The sequence below is a fragment of the Crocodylus siamensis genome, chromosome 5 (genome assembly GCF_052110815.1).
Source record: "Crocodylus siamensis isolate JL-2025a chromosome 5, ASM5211081v1, whole genome shotgun sequence".
NCBI classification, from domain to species: Eukaryota; Metazoa; Chordata; order Crocodylia; family Crocodylidae; genus Crocodylus; species Crocodylus siamensis.
Genome location: NC_143399.1, coordinates 173,318,600 through 173,335,945, shown reverse-complemented (window position 1 = coordinate 173,335,945; position 17,346 = coordinate 173,318,600). Strand labels below are relative to the sequence as shown.

General features: G+C 38.0%; 1 protein-coding gene across 18 annotated transcripts in view; it reads left to right on the top strand.

The window, feature by feature from the left end:
• The window catches only part of ADAM22 (ADAM metallopeptidase domain 22), a 228,739-nt gene that overhangs the window by 148,828 nt on the left and 62,565 nt on the right, over window positions 1-17,346 (top strand). For all 18 annotated transcript variants that reach the window (XM_090047147.1, XM_090047165.1, XM_090047164.1 and 15 more), the window contains 6 exons: window positions 3,796-3,867; window positions 5,044-5,210; window positions 7,735-7,819; window positions 8,723-8,813; window positions 12,228-12,279; window positions 14,982-15,081. In XM_090047147.1, the coding sequence (XP_089903273.1) occupies window positions 3,796-3,867; window positions 5,044-5,210; window positions 7,735-7,819; window positions 8,723-8,813; window positions 12,228-12,279; window positions 14,982-15,081 (567 nt within the window). The remainder of the gene's footprint in view (window positions 1-3,795; window positions 3,868-5,043; window positions 5,211-7,734; window positions 7,820-8,722; window positions 8,814-12,227; window positions 12,280-14,981; window positions 15,082-17,346) is intronic.

Genomic DNA, 17,346 nt, shown 5'->3' with positions numbered 1-17,346 from the left:
TTCCAGTAACTGTGTTCATCTTATCACTGTTTTTGTTGAGTCTGCAAACAGCAGTAACCTAAAATTGGTGAATTTCTTCTTAGCTGAGTTATTCCAGTATGCACTAAGCTACTGACATCACAGCCCTCATAAATCAGTGTTGGAATCTGGCTGTTCAGAGTCAAGAAGTTGATTCAACGTTTCATTAGCCCTATAACAACACTTGTCTCAGTTTTTATTTAATAGAATATGTTAGAAGCACCACAACTTGTACAAAACCATAAAATATTGAGGAAGACTAAATAGGCATAACTTACCTATAGCTGGCTGCCATATTCTGTCTCTGGTAGATGCGAGACAGCAAGATATCTTGTGGCAGCAGAAAATAAACAATCTTATGCAAAGATGCTTATTGCCTGGTGATTTAGATCCAAACTTTGCCTTCCCTTGAAGTTTGTATAGGCTGGTAATGTATAAAAGGTACCTTTTTATTAATTTCTCTATTTTGGAAAGAGGGATTTATATTAAAAAGCCAAAAGCAATCTCCCTATTGTGAGGAGACCATCCTAAACAAAACATGAGCACCCAATGATGAATTTCTAGGAGCAGTTACTTCTAAAGATATACTTCCCTTTACTGGAGTGAAAACAAGGACATAAACTAAAAGCCACACTATTTTTGTCTGCTTTAGATAATTTGGTGATATCAGTATATTCTGAAAAGGACAAAAATCAGCTGCAAAGATATATTTATCTTTAGATCCCAAAGCCCTTTTCAAAAAGAGGGGGGTGGGAAACCATCATCCTTCTAATTTTTAAGATGGGTCAATGGAGATTGATTTTTCAGAAGAACTAAGTATCTGCAAAGCCCTTGATTTTTCTAAACTTGTTAGAGCTCAGCACATCTTGAAGATCAGCTCTGTGTAGTTTGTCCAAGGCCACACAGTAAATCACTGCCAACTGAAGTGAAAAAAAAATGAAGCAAAAAAGGTAGTGGACACAGTGACCTTGGAAAAAATCTGAACACATGGCTGAAAAGAATAATTAAATACTATCATTTTTAAAACATTCTTGTAAAGTCTGTCTATGACTGCTACCTCATCACAAAATAAATGTTATCAAAGGTAAAATATTTCTTCAGCACTTTTTTTATAGCGGAACTATCAATACCGAAGTATTTGTGTTTAAGGATCCTTTCATGCCCCCTAAAATATAAGTTGGGAAATATTTTTCAATTGTATTGTGCTCAGTAAAATAAAAAAGGGCGAGTCAGATCTCGGGTAAGGATTATTGTGAGCTCAGGCTTAAAAAACAAAATGACAAATGATAGTGTAACACCCCAAAAGAAGTCATTTTAAAAAAAGACTCGTATGAATGCATCCAGTTCAAAACAAAGAATTGGTGTATACTTTAGAACGTATTCCTTTTTAGGAATAAATATGTAAATATGTTAACGTTTCCTAAGTATTCTTTAAAGATTCTACATTTAGAAAAATTTACACTGATGCTGGATTTTATGTACTGAAAATAGTTTCACGTAGTGCTTAAAGTGTGTGCATAAATCTTTGGAGGCCTGAGGCCTGAATTTGATGTTCAAGCCTTTTTCTTTATTGCTCTGTACATTTCATTTTGTTTCTGTGTTCTACCATCTTTTCTTGACTATCCTTGTGCCTGACTTCTCCTTCATGTCATTTCTCTCATGGTTATTTTGTCATGGTTTTTTTTCATCATACATTTTCTTCCATCTCTTCCTGAGTGTATTTTTCTTTTCACCTAGTCTCTATTTCCCAGGTTGTTACAGTAGTATCTTAGGTGGGTACAGGCATTCATTTTTACTGATAAAAATTTCTTACTAGTAGCAAACTAGGCTGGGAGCTGGAGTGTACATGTGTTGCAGCCCCCTAGCTGGAGAGTTACATATACGAGCTGTCCAGCCAGGGACCACAAGAAGGCTGCTCCCTGGGTCATCACTGCCCTTAGGGGAGCTCATCACCTGGTAGTCTGCCCTCTCCCCTGCCTGGGAAGGAGGAAGACTGTCAATAGGCAGCCACCCTGGTTTTAAATTGCCTCTTCAGCAGCCCAGATGAGCTGCACACCAGGTGATTTAAAGTCAGAGGAACAGAGAAGTGTGGCTAGGGACAACTTTGAAACTGGGTCCTGGCTCCCCAGCTGACCTGAGTGGGTTGTCAGGGAGTCAGAGGACTGTGGGGTGCAAGTGTCTCTCCCTCCTGAAAAGCATACAGGCATTCAAGTCATATAGGGAGGAGGAAGATCTTCCTTGTAAATAACCTATCGAACATCTTGTGGAGGAGACAGTTTTCTTCTGCAAGAAATCTCTTGATTGTCCCTTCATCTCTCTTTTTCGTGGTGGGAGAAAGGCTTTTCTCTTAGCACAAAAGGAATATCTGTACATTGCCTTAATCTCCCTTTCCTCCTGCCCAGGTCAAAAACTACATAGTTCCTTGGCTTATTCCTCTTTTCTGCCTCCTGCTCAGCAAAACAATCTTTCCTTTTTCCCATCTACAATTTGAAGCTTGGAAACTCTGGATTTCAGACACTCTCTGGGCTGCCTGGTACTGGTTGGGAAAATATTTCAAAGAACTCCACAGCAGCCAGGCTGCAGGAGGCTGAGGCATGTGTACGGTGTGGAGTCCCCAGCTGTTTATGACGGGGTGGAAAAAACGAAGATATTTTCTAAATAGTTTTTCCAGGCTTGTAGTTTCCTGAAACCTTGAGGAGTTTTTTGAGGCATGTTTTTGTCATGGCACCAGAGGGATATATTATTCTGGCTGACCTAATCACTATGTACAGACATTGTATAAAAACTGCAAACCACCCAATAGAGGCTAGACAGGTGGTAAGGCGAGGGCTTTGGCAGCCCCACAAGGACTTATGGGAGCATTTCAGAGCTTCAGGGATTGCATATTCCAGTCACTCTCACTGGTTTTCCAGAGTGGTTAAAGGGAGGTTGTTTTTATGGTCCACTTCTGGTGGGTGTTTAATATGGTAATAATAAACAGCATATATTACCTTTCAAGAGCAGGAAACATGGACCTGATTTTCAGCAAGGACAGGGCACCTTTTTAGAGTGTTTTAGGTTGGTTTCCAAAACTGTTAGACACATCAGAAAAACTTGGTCTAGGTGTCTTAGGCTTTTCTAAAGCATTTGTCACTGTAACATTTAAGCACATTAAAGGTGCAGAATTATACGAGGGCTGTTCAATAGGTAGAAGGACTTGGGAAGGTTATGTTGCATAGGAAATATCACCTTTATAGAATAATATTGCAGTGTTCTACTGTTGCTGTGTCATTACAAATATGATTTGAGACTGTTACTGTGAAGTACTGCAATTTATTTTTTATAAGGAAAGACAGGTAGGGATTTGGGACAGAATAATTTCAGGAAAATGTGTTCAGATATATTAGACTGCAAGTGGACAGATTAATATTGACTACATCTGCAAAGCAGTTTCAGGTAAGGATATTGAAATTATGATAGCATATGCCATATTGGCATTTGACCGTTAACTACTAATAGTTTATGGTTTAAGGTCATGATAATGATAACAAGTGCAATAAAAATACTTTCATAGAAATTCTATAGCATCTTCACCAAAGAACTTAACTTTCCAAATATGTATTAATTGATCCTCCCAATACTGTACAATGCATATTTGAATAATTTTAACTGTTTTAAATTATAATCAATCTAAAAGATAAACAGCTTGCACATAGCTTTTCCTACAGGTAAATTCATTTTTAAATGCTTATCAGATCACCAAAAATGTATTTATAACTTGTTTCTGTTTGTTTCCAGTGTAAAAAACACCGGTTATCAGTTGGCCATACGAACAGCTATGCCAAGTCAGTTGTGAATATGGCAGATTTAGTAAGTATTACTCAGTTTAATGCTTTTTTTACATGTGTTGTGAATCACGTGGTTATAATGCTGTGGAAAATGTCAGTTCACAGGTAATTATAATATTAAGTTATGTGTAGATTTCAGGCATTTATTTAGGCCATAGTCCATCAAGGGACTAAGATATGTGCTTAAAATATATAAGAGGAATAATTTCCTTCGCTTCATGTGCTGAGCTGACTTATAGTTTCATAGTTTGTAGGGTCAGAAGGGACCTGAGCAGATCATCTAGTCCGACCCCCTGCCATGGCAGGAAAGAGTACTGGGGTCAAATGACCCCAGCTAGATGTTCGTCTTCTTATTGAGATTTTTAAAGTACGTCTTACAAGAAGAGACTACTTCTTCAGAGTACCATATTAATTACTGCTAAAACTAACAAGGCATCTGGAACGAGAGTACACTAAAATTTATGAGGAAAATAAGTATTTTACACAATATTGAGAAATACTGGGTAAACCCTAGAAAGAGTTGGCTTTCAGGGCTATAAATAATAAAAGGGCATAGTGCACATTCCTCACTCTAGAAATATTTACAAGGATTCAAAAATCAAACTATTCTTATTCTTGGAAATCTTTGGTTTGGGATATTCACTCCCCAATAGCCAGAGGTTGTCCAGGTTTCTGGAGAGTTACTCAGAGTCAAAATAAACTTGACTAAAGAACTGCATGACAGTCAAAATTGTAGTGCTGCTGCCATTCAGCAGTGCTAATCTATCACTGAGGTTCATTGAACACTATGAAATACAGATAAACCCTGGGCTTTTCTGAACTCAAAGCTTTAAGGTATCCAAAGTCTAGTGTGGTCCTTCAGAAATTTGTATCAGAACTAACGTTCATTTTTCACAAAAGTTTTAAGACATGCTGGAGGCCTTCATAAGATTTTTCAGCTGGCAAGGAGCATTTTGGTGTTTGACTATTGTGGGATCATACAGAACTCATTAGAGGATTTGACCCTAATCTAGATTTTAGCTAAAGTACTTTTTATTTAAAAAAAAGGAAAAATTGGTGATTTTCAGGAAACTAAATGTTCATTACCATCGATTAAGTACTGAATTACCTAAAAAATATAAGTTGTTACCAAAAGGGAAAAGGAGGTTACTATATTATATTAGATATAATATATTTGTTCATTCTGTTAATATACTAGATATATAAAGAACATCTAAACACCAGGATAGTATTGGTTGCCATGGAAACCTGGGCCACTGATAACAAGTTCACCATATCTGAAAACCCACTGGTGACCCTTCGTGAGTTTATGAAATACAGGAGGGATTTTATCAGAGAGAAAAGTGATGCAGTTCACCTTTTTTCGTACGTAACTTCGTATGATATTTTATTACTATTTCTTCATTCCGTGGGGGGATGTTATCACAAGTGGCTGGCACATCTTTATATTATCTATGCAATCTACAGTAATGCAAACAGTAGCGCATAAGAATGCCAGGGCAGGGGGAGGGGGATTAGAGCAGTACACAAACTAAGCACAAACTGCATGCACTGTGAAGTCTGGTTGCCTTGCATATTAGCTGCCAACACGGATACCCTGATGGTTAATGCATGGCACTTGTTGCAGTTCTGCTTCTTTCAAGCTCCGATGAGGGGCCATTATCACAACGTTATTGGGAGTTCTGAATAAAGGGCTCAGTATATATTACTGAATACTCTGCATGTTGCAGGATTACTGAGGTTTTCTGTTGCCTCCAAATAATTTATTTTCAAAAAGCGCATGAGCTGTAAGACTCACACTGAGTATTTTTGCTGGGAAAAATATTTTTTGACCTTGTCTAAGTATTTGAACTGTTTTGGCACTGTGATTAATGTAATAAAATACAATAAGTACAGGAGCAATAATGCAATAGCACCGTTTCATGGTTGAGACGCTGGGTTGGGACTCAGTTCGTGCTTGTGTGTGACTTGGGCAAGTCATGTGGGTTTTGTCTATACTGTCTCTGTGCCATACCTGGGACTGCCACAGAAAAGCACACCCTGCCACCTACTCCCCTTGGTGTGCACCAAATTCCCATACTGAGGCACTGCAGGAAGTACACCCAAGCCAGAGAGTCAGAAAACAGTGCTCAGGTGTGACCCTCAGAGCTGCTATAAGCCAGCTACCACACCTCATTTCCAGAATGTGGTGCTCCATTTCACACGGTGGAGTGCACCTGCTCTGTTTTTTGGTCATGGGCCTCAGTATGGAGGCATAGAGCTAGGGCCCCAACCCCAGTTGGTACCTTTAGATTTTAGTATAATGCAAATTGTAATTGAAATGAAAGCCTGAAGATATTGAAATCATGGGTAATCTAGAAATCAAAATCTAAGAATGTGTGTTTTCAGAAGGGATGTAATCACTAGAATTGGGAGGTCGGGATGGATGGTTGCAGTGGGTTCTTCTGGCCTTGGAATCTGTGGCTAGCCCTGTTCATTCCTTTCTTCATGGCTCTTGGGAGAACAGGAGACTATCAGTTTAGCTTGTCATGTTGATAAAATTTATAGCTCGGCTTTAGGACAATGATTGTAATCAAATTGTATGCATCAGGGCTTCTGCTAGTTATCTCCGTGGATCAGGAATTTTTTTTTCTTTGATGCATCTGATCAATGTGTTTTTTTCCATCTTGCTTGGAAGCATCAAAAAATGGCCAGAGCTAGGGGTGGGACAACAGATAGGGTGGATCAGTGCCATAGGGTGGTCTGGAGAATTCTCTTTCTTGAATTATGGCATCATAGGAAAGTAGGACTGAAGGGGACCTCATAAAGTCATCTAGTCCAGCTTCCTGCTCGAGGCAGGATTGTCTCTAAACAATTCCAAATGTCTGTCCCAGTTGAATTTCATCTGGTTGACTGAGGACAACTTTTCTAGTCTATCGAAGTCATTCTGGATCCTAGCTTTACCCTTCAGGGTTTTTGCAACACCACCCAACTTGATCATCTACAAATATGCTAGGTGTGCACTCAGTCCCATTGTCCAAATCATCAATGAAGATATTAAACAACACTAGACACAGGAGAGATACCTGCCATAGATGACTTCTCATTGAGCATGATTATCCACCTTATAGTACTTTTGTCTAGTCTGTATTTTCTTAGCTTGTTAATAAGAATGTTGTGGGAAACAGTGTCAAAAAGCCGTGGTAAATTCAAGGTATCTACTGCTGTCCCCACATCCATGGAGCCTGTCACCTTATCATAGAAGGGACTGGCTGTGGTTACTTTTGAGTGTGGTTAGGGTCGTACTGATCACCAGATTTGGGGTCAGGAAATAATTTTCCCACGAGTCTGTTTGGGGTTTTTTAACTTCTTCATCATAGAGTGTGGATGATTGGCTAGTATCAGCAAAATGTATCTCACTTAACTAGTTCCAGTTGCTTGTCACTGCTGGGGCTTGAGGCCATAGTCAGTTTATTCTCTTTTATTCTCTGCTTGTGTAACACAAAAGTTTAACTTGCTGAAGACTGAAATGATTTTTCTAACTATATGCTATTAGGCTTAATATTGGAGGTATGTGCATGAAATTTAATGATCTGTTATATAGAAGAAGGCACATTAGAATATTTCTCTTTTTTCTGGTCTGAAACTGTGAAAGTATGGATCAAAAGAGATTTCTCTCAAAGAAGTTGTGCACCACAACAGTTGTAATCTTTGGCTGTTTGGGGAAAAGCCTCCTCAAAAAAGTTATGAACAATTCTTTTTGGTTTTCATAGTTCTGTATTCTGGGGTTTTTTGGGGGGTGAACTGTTTGGAGCTGGCATTGCAAAATAAGAAAGGTAAATAAAGGGTAAATGGAAAAACAATGAGCCTGACATGGTAAAACTTCTTGCTGTTTTTTCTTTTTTAAAAGAGGGAGCCGATTTCAGAGCAGTCGCAGCGGTGCAGCCTACATTGGAGGAATTTGTTCCCTGTTGAAAGGCGGAGGTGTGAATGAAGTAGGTGTTTGCATTCATAGTAGCACGACATTGTGGACCCTATGACACCTGTATCTATACAAGCATGTTTTTCAACCATGTCTCTTTGCTTCACTCCCAATACAGAAAGTTCAGATAAAGAATAATACTACAAGGCAAAGTGAATAATATTAGCTGTTTGCAGATATTAAAAAAAGAAAAACCCTGTGCTTCATTGGTGCTTTTTGGCACTGTTAGCTAAAGCTGGTTCGATCAGCTATTCAATAGAAGTGCCAAAAAAGCCCCACTAAAGTGCCCAATCTTTACAGATGCTAATGAGCTAGGTCGAAGTAATGTGTTGCTGCTTCTGGGCATGCTCAGGGCTTGGTGCAGAGAAGTGCTGAGTTTAAATTAAAGTGCTGTGGGTTTTGGGGTTTGTTTTTTGTTTTTTTTACATCTGCAAGCACCAGTTGTGTTTATGTTCAACTAAACTTTCCAAGCCAGGGTCCATTGCTTGATTTTCTCCACTCTTACATCCATTCTGGCAGGAACAAATTAAATGTTTTTTACAAGACCTGTTTTAAACATTTTTGTTTTCCTTGCTGGACTGTTAAAGAGGTGAAGATAAATTAGTCTTCACTGTATTAAGAGTTAAAAAACTGCTTTCTGTTTTATCTCTGTCTTTGCTTTTCTCCTCAGACCTGAAGAAAAATGCTTTGCAATTGAAAGCTTGTCTAACTTTATCCCAACTATGCAGTTGATCCAGTAAAAGATATCTCATGAAAGAAAATCTCTCTTTCTCATATAATTCCTGAACCAACATGGCTACAACATCACTACTTTTCCTTTAAAAATAATCTTGCTTTTAAACTATAAAAACTGCCCTCATATTTAAGAATCTTTTATCAAAATTATTTTTTCCCCTTCTTGTTTTGTTTCCTTCAGTTTGGAAGGCCAGACTTAATGGCAGTAACCTTGGCACAGTCCTTAGCCCACAACCTTGGCATTTTCTCAGATAAAAGGAAACTATTAAGTGGTAAGTTTGGTTGTTTCCTGCCTTCCCAAATTAAGGTCTTCAAGAGGGGGAAGTATTTCCCAATATTGCCAACTTTTGCCAGAATCTTGATATTTCGGTGATTTAGCATCTCTTTCTTGATAAAATAAGGACAGTCTACTATCACATAATTTTCCTCTTAATTACAATGGCTGCCATCTTAGCTACTCTCAGTAAGGCTGATGCTAGCAAGGTGATGACCTTTTTCCTCCACAGTCTATCAGCATGTGGCAGTAAAGCTGCTATCTCACATTGTTTTAAGTGAAATTGAAACCATACTTCTAGGCAAAGGGTCCACACACTGTGGTTTTGGAGACTAAATAGATTGCTTTTGGAATAGATGGATTATGAGGAGACAAATAGATCCTGCGATTGGTGAGCAGTTGTGAATGTTGGCATCACTACATTCCCTAGCTGTTCAGAGGCAGGGTTCCCCTTCACCTGCACTGAAGTAAGATGGGGAACTGCGTTTCACCCCTGTCCATTTCCTACCCCAGTCTCTATCCACATTCCTTTGGCCTCCCATATACCTCTATATCTTTTCAAACTTCCCTTCACCCATTTTCCTGGATGTGCCTCCTTTCTTCCAGGGACCTACATCCTATTATTTCCTCTGCTTCTGCTTTAAATACAATTCTTGCTCTGAGGAGCTGGTCTTGTAATAAAATGAAAAGCCCCTTTTCCCTTGTGCTTTTCACATGTGGGCATCTGTTCAGAGCAGCAGCATGGTGACATGGCTCAGTGCCCAATGAACATAAGCAGTGGTGATTTGTAGTTGCCACTGGCCCAGTCATGATGGTATGGCTGCTGGTGGCAGATATTTTTGTCTGTCCACCCCCCAACCAACCTCTGGGTTGGTGCCTTTGGTGGTTGCCTTGGTTCCTGTGTCCCACTTAGCCACTGTGGGAGAGGGTCTGCATAAGAGCTCTGGCAATGAACCCAGCAGCAATACTTCTCTGCTGCATGCTGCCCTATCTGGGTCTCGGTAAAAGAGAAAAGTCTTGGTGCAAAAGGAGGGATGGGAGGGGGAATAGTAGGAGACTGCTTCTGGGCTCCCAGATGCAGGCCAAGTCAGTCCCAAGGCAGTACGAGGGAAGGATAATTGAAATAAAAATTAATTATTTTTAGTGTGTTGGAAAATTAGTTATAATTATGGCAGGAATTATTTGATAATGACTGTAATTACTGGATGATCCATGTATTTACATAGTTTACAGAAAATTTTTTAAAAGAGGGATTTAATTTTTGTCATGTTTTGAATATAAAGAATAGATTATTTTTTTAAATAGTAACATTTAATGATTCTGAATGAGATTACTTTGCTGAGTTATTGGAAGCTGTACTTGGGTTGGGTTTTTCTAAGCATTAGCAACATAGTTGATGTTGTATTAAAAATGTCATTACATAGAAGATTTTTGCAACTCATATAAATCTTTGCTGATGTATAATTGCCCAATTTAATTCAACTGAGTATTGTTTTATGTGTTTTTTTCACTTTTTTTATCCACATTATAGAAAGCTTATGCAAGGGAAAATGAGGATCAGAAGGTATAGGAGAGGAGGGAGAATAAAAGCAGTATTAGGAAATGTATAGCAGTTCTCCTTTCTTATCAGCGAAGAGAGGCCTGCATTTGAGTGTGCACTCAAGAATAATTATTTCAGGCTGAAATTACAACAAATTAATTGGAAGAGGAGTAGGAGTTAAAAATCAAAAGATGGAAAAAGTTGCAGTATTTAGAGGTTGAATCTATTGGTATGTTGGGGATCTTATTTGTGAATTTTACTCTCTTGTGGGGATCTGCCCCAAGAAATGAAAAGCAAGAGAGACTGTTAAGACTGTATAGAGATGTGTGTTTTCCTATGGAAAAAAGTTTTGTATATATGTGTGTATGTATCTATATATTTGAAGTACTATAGTTAAAAAGAGAATTATTTCAGATTTCTTTTGAAGTAAATGAGGAATAAAGTAATAAAAAAAATTAAGATAAATTCTGATGTCTTTCTTGTCATAGTAGCCACATTCATACAGGGATGTAAGAGAAGCAAGATATGTAAGTTGAGGTAATAACTTTTATTGGACCAACCTTCATAGTTCAGAGATAGAAGACAAATAACTTTCCTAAATTCTATGTAAAGAAACAGTCACAGTCGAAGCTGTGTCACAGTCCAAGCAAACCATTCATTGACCAACCCTTACCAAATGTAACTTAACTTTACTAAAGAAAAAATGCAAAAATGTCCAAAAGAACTCCCCGGCCACAATGCTCAACAAACAATAAAACCGCTTGAATCCATGGATCCTACACAGGTGGATGTAGGATATGATATACCTCATCCCGTGCACTAAATGCCCTTGTGGAAATGATATGGATGAAAACAAATCACCTTAACATTTCCCAGAATGAACACTCATGGAAAACCAATAAAGGACCAAAACACTCTGTAATGAAACCATCCATCTTTTACCTTTATTCTTATCCTCAAAAGAAACCTTCATGATGCATTTAGAAGACAGGCCCACAAAAATAAATTCAAAACTTTATTGAATACGAAATACCATGGACTTAAAATACACCAGAAGGCCATGGGCTTAAATTGCCTCTCACATCTCCTGCTAACTTCTCTTTGCTTCATGGGAGACAACTGCCCATTTCTCTTTCAAGTGGTCAAATGTATTAACATAATAAGATATCCTGGTTTGCTCTGATAAAAAAAAATATTTTCTGCTTTAACCCCCTTCCCCCCAAATCCAATGTTTTCCATGATTAAAATGAAACACCTCTCTCTCTCTCTCTTCTCTCTCTCTCTCTCTCTTTCTCTCACTAGATACAGTATCTGTACAAAAAAATCTATAGATACATAGATACTGTATCTATCCAAAAAAATCCAAAATTTTCTGATTTTAACCCCCCCTCCCCAAATCCATATTTTTCCCTGTAATTAAAACAAAATGTCGCTATATTATATATGGAGATAAATAGATAGATAAATAAATAAAAAATAAAATAAATAAATAAAAAATATAGGGACATTTTGTTTTAATCACATAGAAAAATATGGATTTGGGGAGGGGGCAGTTGAAATCAGAAAATTTTGGATTTTTTTATCAGAGAAAACCAGGATCCATGCACATAATTAGGTTAAACTGAAGAAAGTGTTCTGACTGGCTCTTAGCTTGGGCTGTAAATGCTTCTTTCCCAGACCTGGTGGAAGGGTGGCTTGAAGCTCTAATTCTCATCTCTTGTCTCTGTCAAGTGTGCAAGTTGGTCCGATAAAAATATATATCTCACTTCATAAATCCTAATTCTTTTAAAATAAGTAAGTTTATATATAACTATATAATGATTTTAAACTTGTAAGACTCAAACTACGAATTTAATCTTTGTCTTTTGTTAGGTGAATGTGAGTGTGAGGATACATGGTCTGGATGTATAATGGGAGACACTGGGTAAGACACATCTTGAAAGAATTTCCCATACAATGCAGAGCTATAGCTAGGCATTTAGTTGCCTGGGGCAGGTCATGTGCAGAGCACCCCGCTCCCCATTTTGTGTTGCATAACATTATTTCCCTTTGATTTGGCACACTTTGTCCTAGGGCACCCAGTGCCAGTGCACCACTGGCCCCCCCTTGCTAATGGTGCTGATACAGTGATATAAAGGGAATGAATCACCATCAGTGTATCTATCTATCTATCTATCAATCTATAGAGATACATGTATCTATAGATAGATAGATAGATAGATAGATCTCCTCACATGTTTGAGGATATATTAAATTCAGTGCAACATTTGCTAGCCAAATATTTGCATTATTTAGGGCATCAATTCTAGGCATGAACATGGAGAAGGAACTTCAACACTTTAATTACAGTGAACTATACAGAATTACAGCAGTCTTTGCAACATTATGTATATCAATGTTATTAGAAGAGAAATCAGATGTGGCCTGTTTTCGCCAGTGGCCATGAAGATGGAAGGCTGAAACAATTAATGACATATCCAAGTCCTTGCTATCCCCTATTGAAGTTTCTTTTACATTCCTTATTTCAATACTATTTCTTTTTAAATTGCTAGGTGAAAATCTTTCAGAAATATATTTAAATTATTGATTACTTAATCATAGTCTATCGGAAAAATTAGTGTCAATATATAGACAAATTCTTGGCTTCATACACTATGTTTTCATTTTTACTGTATTACTTTCAGAACTGAATATTTTAATTTATGAATCTTTAAAGCATGAGACTATTATAACATAAATACATTGTAGAATAATATTAAGCTTGTTACACTTCTCCATTGAATTAAGGGCCTTATCATAAAACTGTTACCCTTGAATCATATAATCATGGAAAATTAGGGTTGGAAGAGACCTCAGGAGGTCATGTAGTCCAATCCCCTGCTCAAAGCAGGACCATCCCCAGCTAGTTCATTCCAGCCAAGTCTTTGCCTAGCTGGGTCTTAAAAACCTCCAAGGATGGAGATTCCACAGCTGCTCTGAATAACTTGTTCTTGTGCTTTACTACCCTCTGGGTGAGAAATTTTTTCTTAATATCTAACCTGAACTTCCATTGCTGCAACTTGAGACCATTGCTCCTTGTTCTGTCATTTGCCACCACTAAGAACACAGTCTAGTTCTATCCTCTTTGTAACTACCTTTCAAGTGTTTGAAGCTGCTATTCAGTCCCCCCTCAGTCTTCTCCTCTGCAGACTAAATAAACCAAGTTCCTTCAGCCTTTCTTCATAAGTCATGTTTCCCAGCTCCTAACCATTTTGGTTGCCCTTCACTGGACTCTACAATTTATCTACATCCTTTCTGAAGTTGAGGGTGCAAAATTGGACACAGGACTCCAGATGTGGCCTCACTAGGGCTGAATAGAGGGAAATAATCACTTCCCTCTGTCTTCTGGCAATGGTCCTACATATGCAGCCTGATGTGCTGTTAGCTGTCTTAGCAACAAGGGTATACATTCAGCTTATATTCAGCAACACTAGCTTATATTTAGCTTATTATCCACTGTAACTACCAGGTCCTTTACTCCAGAGCTGCTGCTTAGCCAGTTGGTCCCCAGCCTGTACTGGTTCATAGGATTGTTATAAATGCAGGACTTTGCAGTCAGTGTAATCTAATTTGGATCAGTACTGTGTGCCAAATATGGAAAGTGTTTTCTGCCAGGCCAATAACTATGTACGCCTAATTTTGTTATCAAAGTAATTTCTGAGTATAAAAAACTGATGTGCATACAAAGCTGTTTGCAGATACAAATTTATCTGAAAATTCAACCCCATAATTTTTTTATCTGTTTTCAGTAGATTTTTTGTGATAAATGTTCCTGTTGATTATACACATTTGCTGCTTAGCTAGATGTAGATGTCTTGAAGTGTTTTCACTGGAGTACAAAGTTTTCAGATATTATATTAAAAATATTAACTTACATTTACACAGTACTTGACTTCTTGATAAATCCTAACTGGTCTGTAACCCTTGTAAATTGAATCATATAAGCATGAGCTGGGAAAGACCTATAATGCTTTTAGGCCTTTACTCTTGCTAATGTAGAATGATAATCATAATTCTTTGCTAATATTTTTATCCAGTGATCCTGATTCAGGACAGCATGAATCAGCTTATTTCACTGAAGTATGTAAGTGCTTTGGGAACCAGGATCTCAATATAGAAATCTCTTAAGCTATTCTACATAAAATTTATTCCTCCAAAAAGAATGTATACAGGATTGTGTGTCACTTAATCCATGAGTACAGACTGATTAAAAGTTTCTTTTTTGTCTTAAAACTGTTAGGGACACCAAAAAAATGTCTTGACCCCACAAACAGTTCTAATGAAACTCTTTTTATAAGTAAACACTATTTATATCACATTTATGATTTTTCTCTAGGTTCTCTAAATGAGTTTTTTTAATTTCTCACCCCTTGACTGTTAAAAGTGTGTCTGAATTTGCTCAAAAGGCTTGCAGGTTAAAATTTTTATGTATATACTTTTACAGCATGTCTCTGAGCCAAGTACCCTCACAAACTGCTTTCCAGAATAAAACCATATGCTTTCCCCCTATATTTTGTAAGCATGTAAAATATCATGTAATGTTTAAAAGCAATTGAAATTATAATAAAAATCTGTATTTCTTTGCAGATATTACCTTCCTAGCAAGTTCTCCAAGTGTGACATTGAGGAATACCATGAATTTTTAAACAATGGAGGTGGTGCCTGCCTTTTCAATAAGCCATCCAAGGTAATTATTGGCATACTATTCAAAGAGGGAACATTTACCAAGGCATATTTGATATCTTACCATTCCACAGACTTATAAACATTTATTTGCAGCCAGAGCACTGAGAAAAAGAAAATTACCTTTCTGTAAATGCTCAGAGGGTGAAATTCAGCCTGTGCAGAAGGGTTAGCTTAAAGCATGTATGTCACTTAATCTTTATGAATCATAACATCTGTAAGCCACATGAGATCAGAGCATGCTTTCAGTCCTAATGACTGTGTTTGTTCAAAGCTAATAATTTGCTTTAGTTAGCAATCTGTTTGGGTAAGAGTTTTCTTCAACTCATGTTTGGTTTAGTTGTTGGATGGACACACACCTTTTACTGAGTAGGAAGAATGTTATGTGCATCCTTTATCTTTATAAAGTCTGAGGTTGCCAATAAACGCCTACAGAGATTCTAGGAAAAGTTATCCTGTTTGAATAAAGTAGTCCTTGTAATTTAATTGAATTCATACCATTCAAAAGCTGGCAAAGTTCAAGATTCAAAGTCCTCTCCTTTCTGCACTCTCTATTTTCAAGTATTCATTCAAGACAGTGAAAAAAATACTATGCGTGATGTTATTCCTGGTGTTATTCTTTTCCTAATCCATCTGAAACCATCCATCTGAAGAGCAGAAAAGAGATATCATGAAAATACTTCCCCCGCAATTGGGAGGTTTCCAATCTTTCTTTTAGGTATTCCAGTGATAGCTGAATAAAAGTTAGGGCTTTTGGTTCATAAAGATTTGGGGACAAATTTTCACTGATATAATTTTATGGGGGTTCATGCATTCTACCATCCTCCTGATTTGCTGGAGTTTCAGGATTAATCCCCAGAACTCAATGGGAAACTGTAACAGGGTTGGCTGTAAAGCCCTGGGAGGAGAAGAAACTTTCTTGTACCCTGCTATCAGGGCAGTCTACCCATCTTTTTCCCACCAAGCCTTGATGTAAATTATTATTAAAATATGGGATGCTGCCCTGATCTTACACTAATGATCCCCAAGTTTCAAGGGTCAATGCCCTAGAAGCAAATTGTGTGGCTCCATTCCACCCCTACACCATGTCCCATGCTTTTCATGTGTCTTGAATCGCACATCAAATGGGATACTTGCGTTTACATCTCCAGGCCACCTCAGGCTTTCTGTTCCTTGTTGGGGTTTTAGCCTTCCCAATTTCTGCCCCGTTACTTTGGCTGGTTCCATAGACAAAGCCCACTATTCTAGACCTGGCTTCCAGGCCCCAGCCCCCATTTTGCCCTCTTTGGCACCAGGCTGCTTGCCCCTATTTCTTCCCTGCGCCAGACTCTGGGCTCTGCAGTCCCCATGCTGTGCCCTGCTCTTGGCTCTGGGCTCTGTTGCCTCCACACTCTGCCCTGCTCCAGGCTCTGGGCTGCCTGCCTTGTTATAGGCTTTGAACTAATTATGGCTTTCTTATCTGTCGCAAAAGAAACTAGTACCCTGCCCTCTTGTACTTCTGCAACTTGTATTCGTCAATGACTTCAAAACAGAGTTTGTAGGAAGTTATGATTTTTCAAACACTGAAGGAGACAGAGCAGAAATTCAGAGTAGAGTAAGAGCAGCACTCATTAGGCTGGATTCATCCTGATCTCACTTCAGAGTTCCCTGGGAATTGTGCTTGCATTGCCACATTATATCCTCTCTCACCAGGACCGGTAGAGCACAAAAAAAACCTGTGGTAAATTTTTGCCAACACCTTCAGCTTTAGCTTGTCTGTTTGGACACAAATTTAGCAAAATGTAATAAGCACTCTTGCCCATGAACCCTGGGGGATAGAGAGGATCAAATGGATCAGTTCATGCCCTTGATCTGCCTCTTGCAGATGGAACTGAATGGGAATTCCTTGAAATCCCCAGAGAGGGGCTTTATCATAGCTGGGAGAAGTGGAATATATAACTCTCCCTTTCTCTGGAATTCCTCATTGTGCTAATGGAAGCAGAAGACTGAGCATGAGGTCACTAAAGATTATAGAAAATAATCTTTAAAATAAATTTAATTATATGAAGTGGAAACACTTATAGCAAGACTTAAAGGAAAAGCAATATAATGTAACATTAATGAAACCATAACCAAAAGAATTAGTATTTGTAAGATGGTGGTTCTGTAGTAGAATGCTTAAGGAACACCTGCTTCATTAATGAAACTAGCAGTCAACACCAAAGGTAGTCAGGATGAGGATCTTGAATCTTTTGTTTAAAACTGATGCTATCCTATACAAAATTCATGT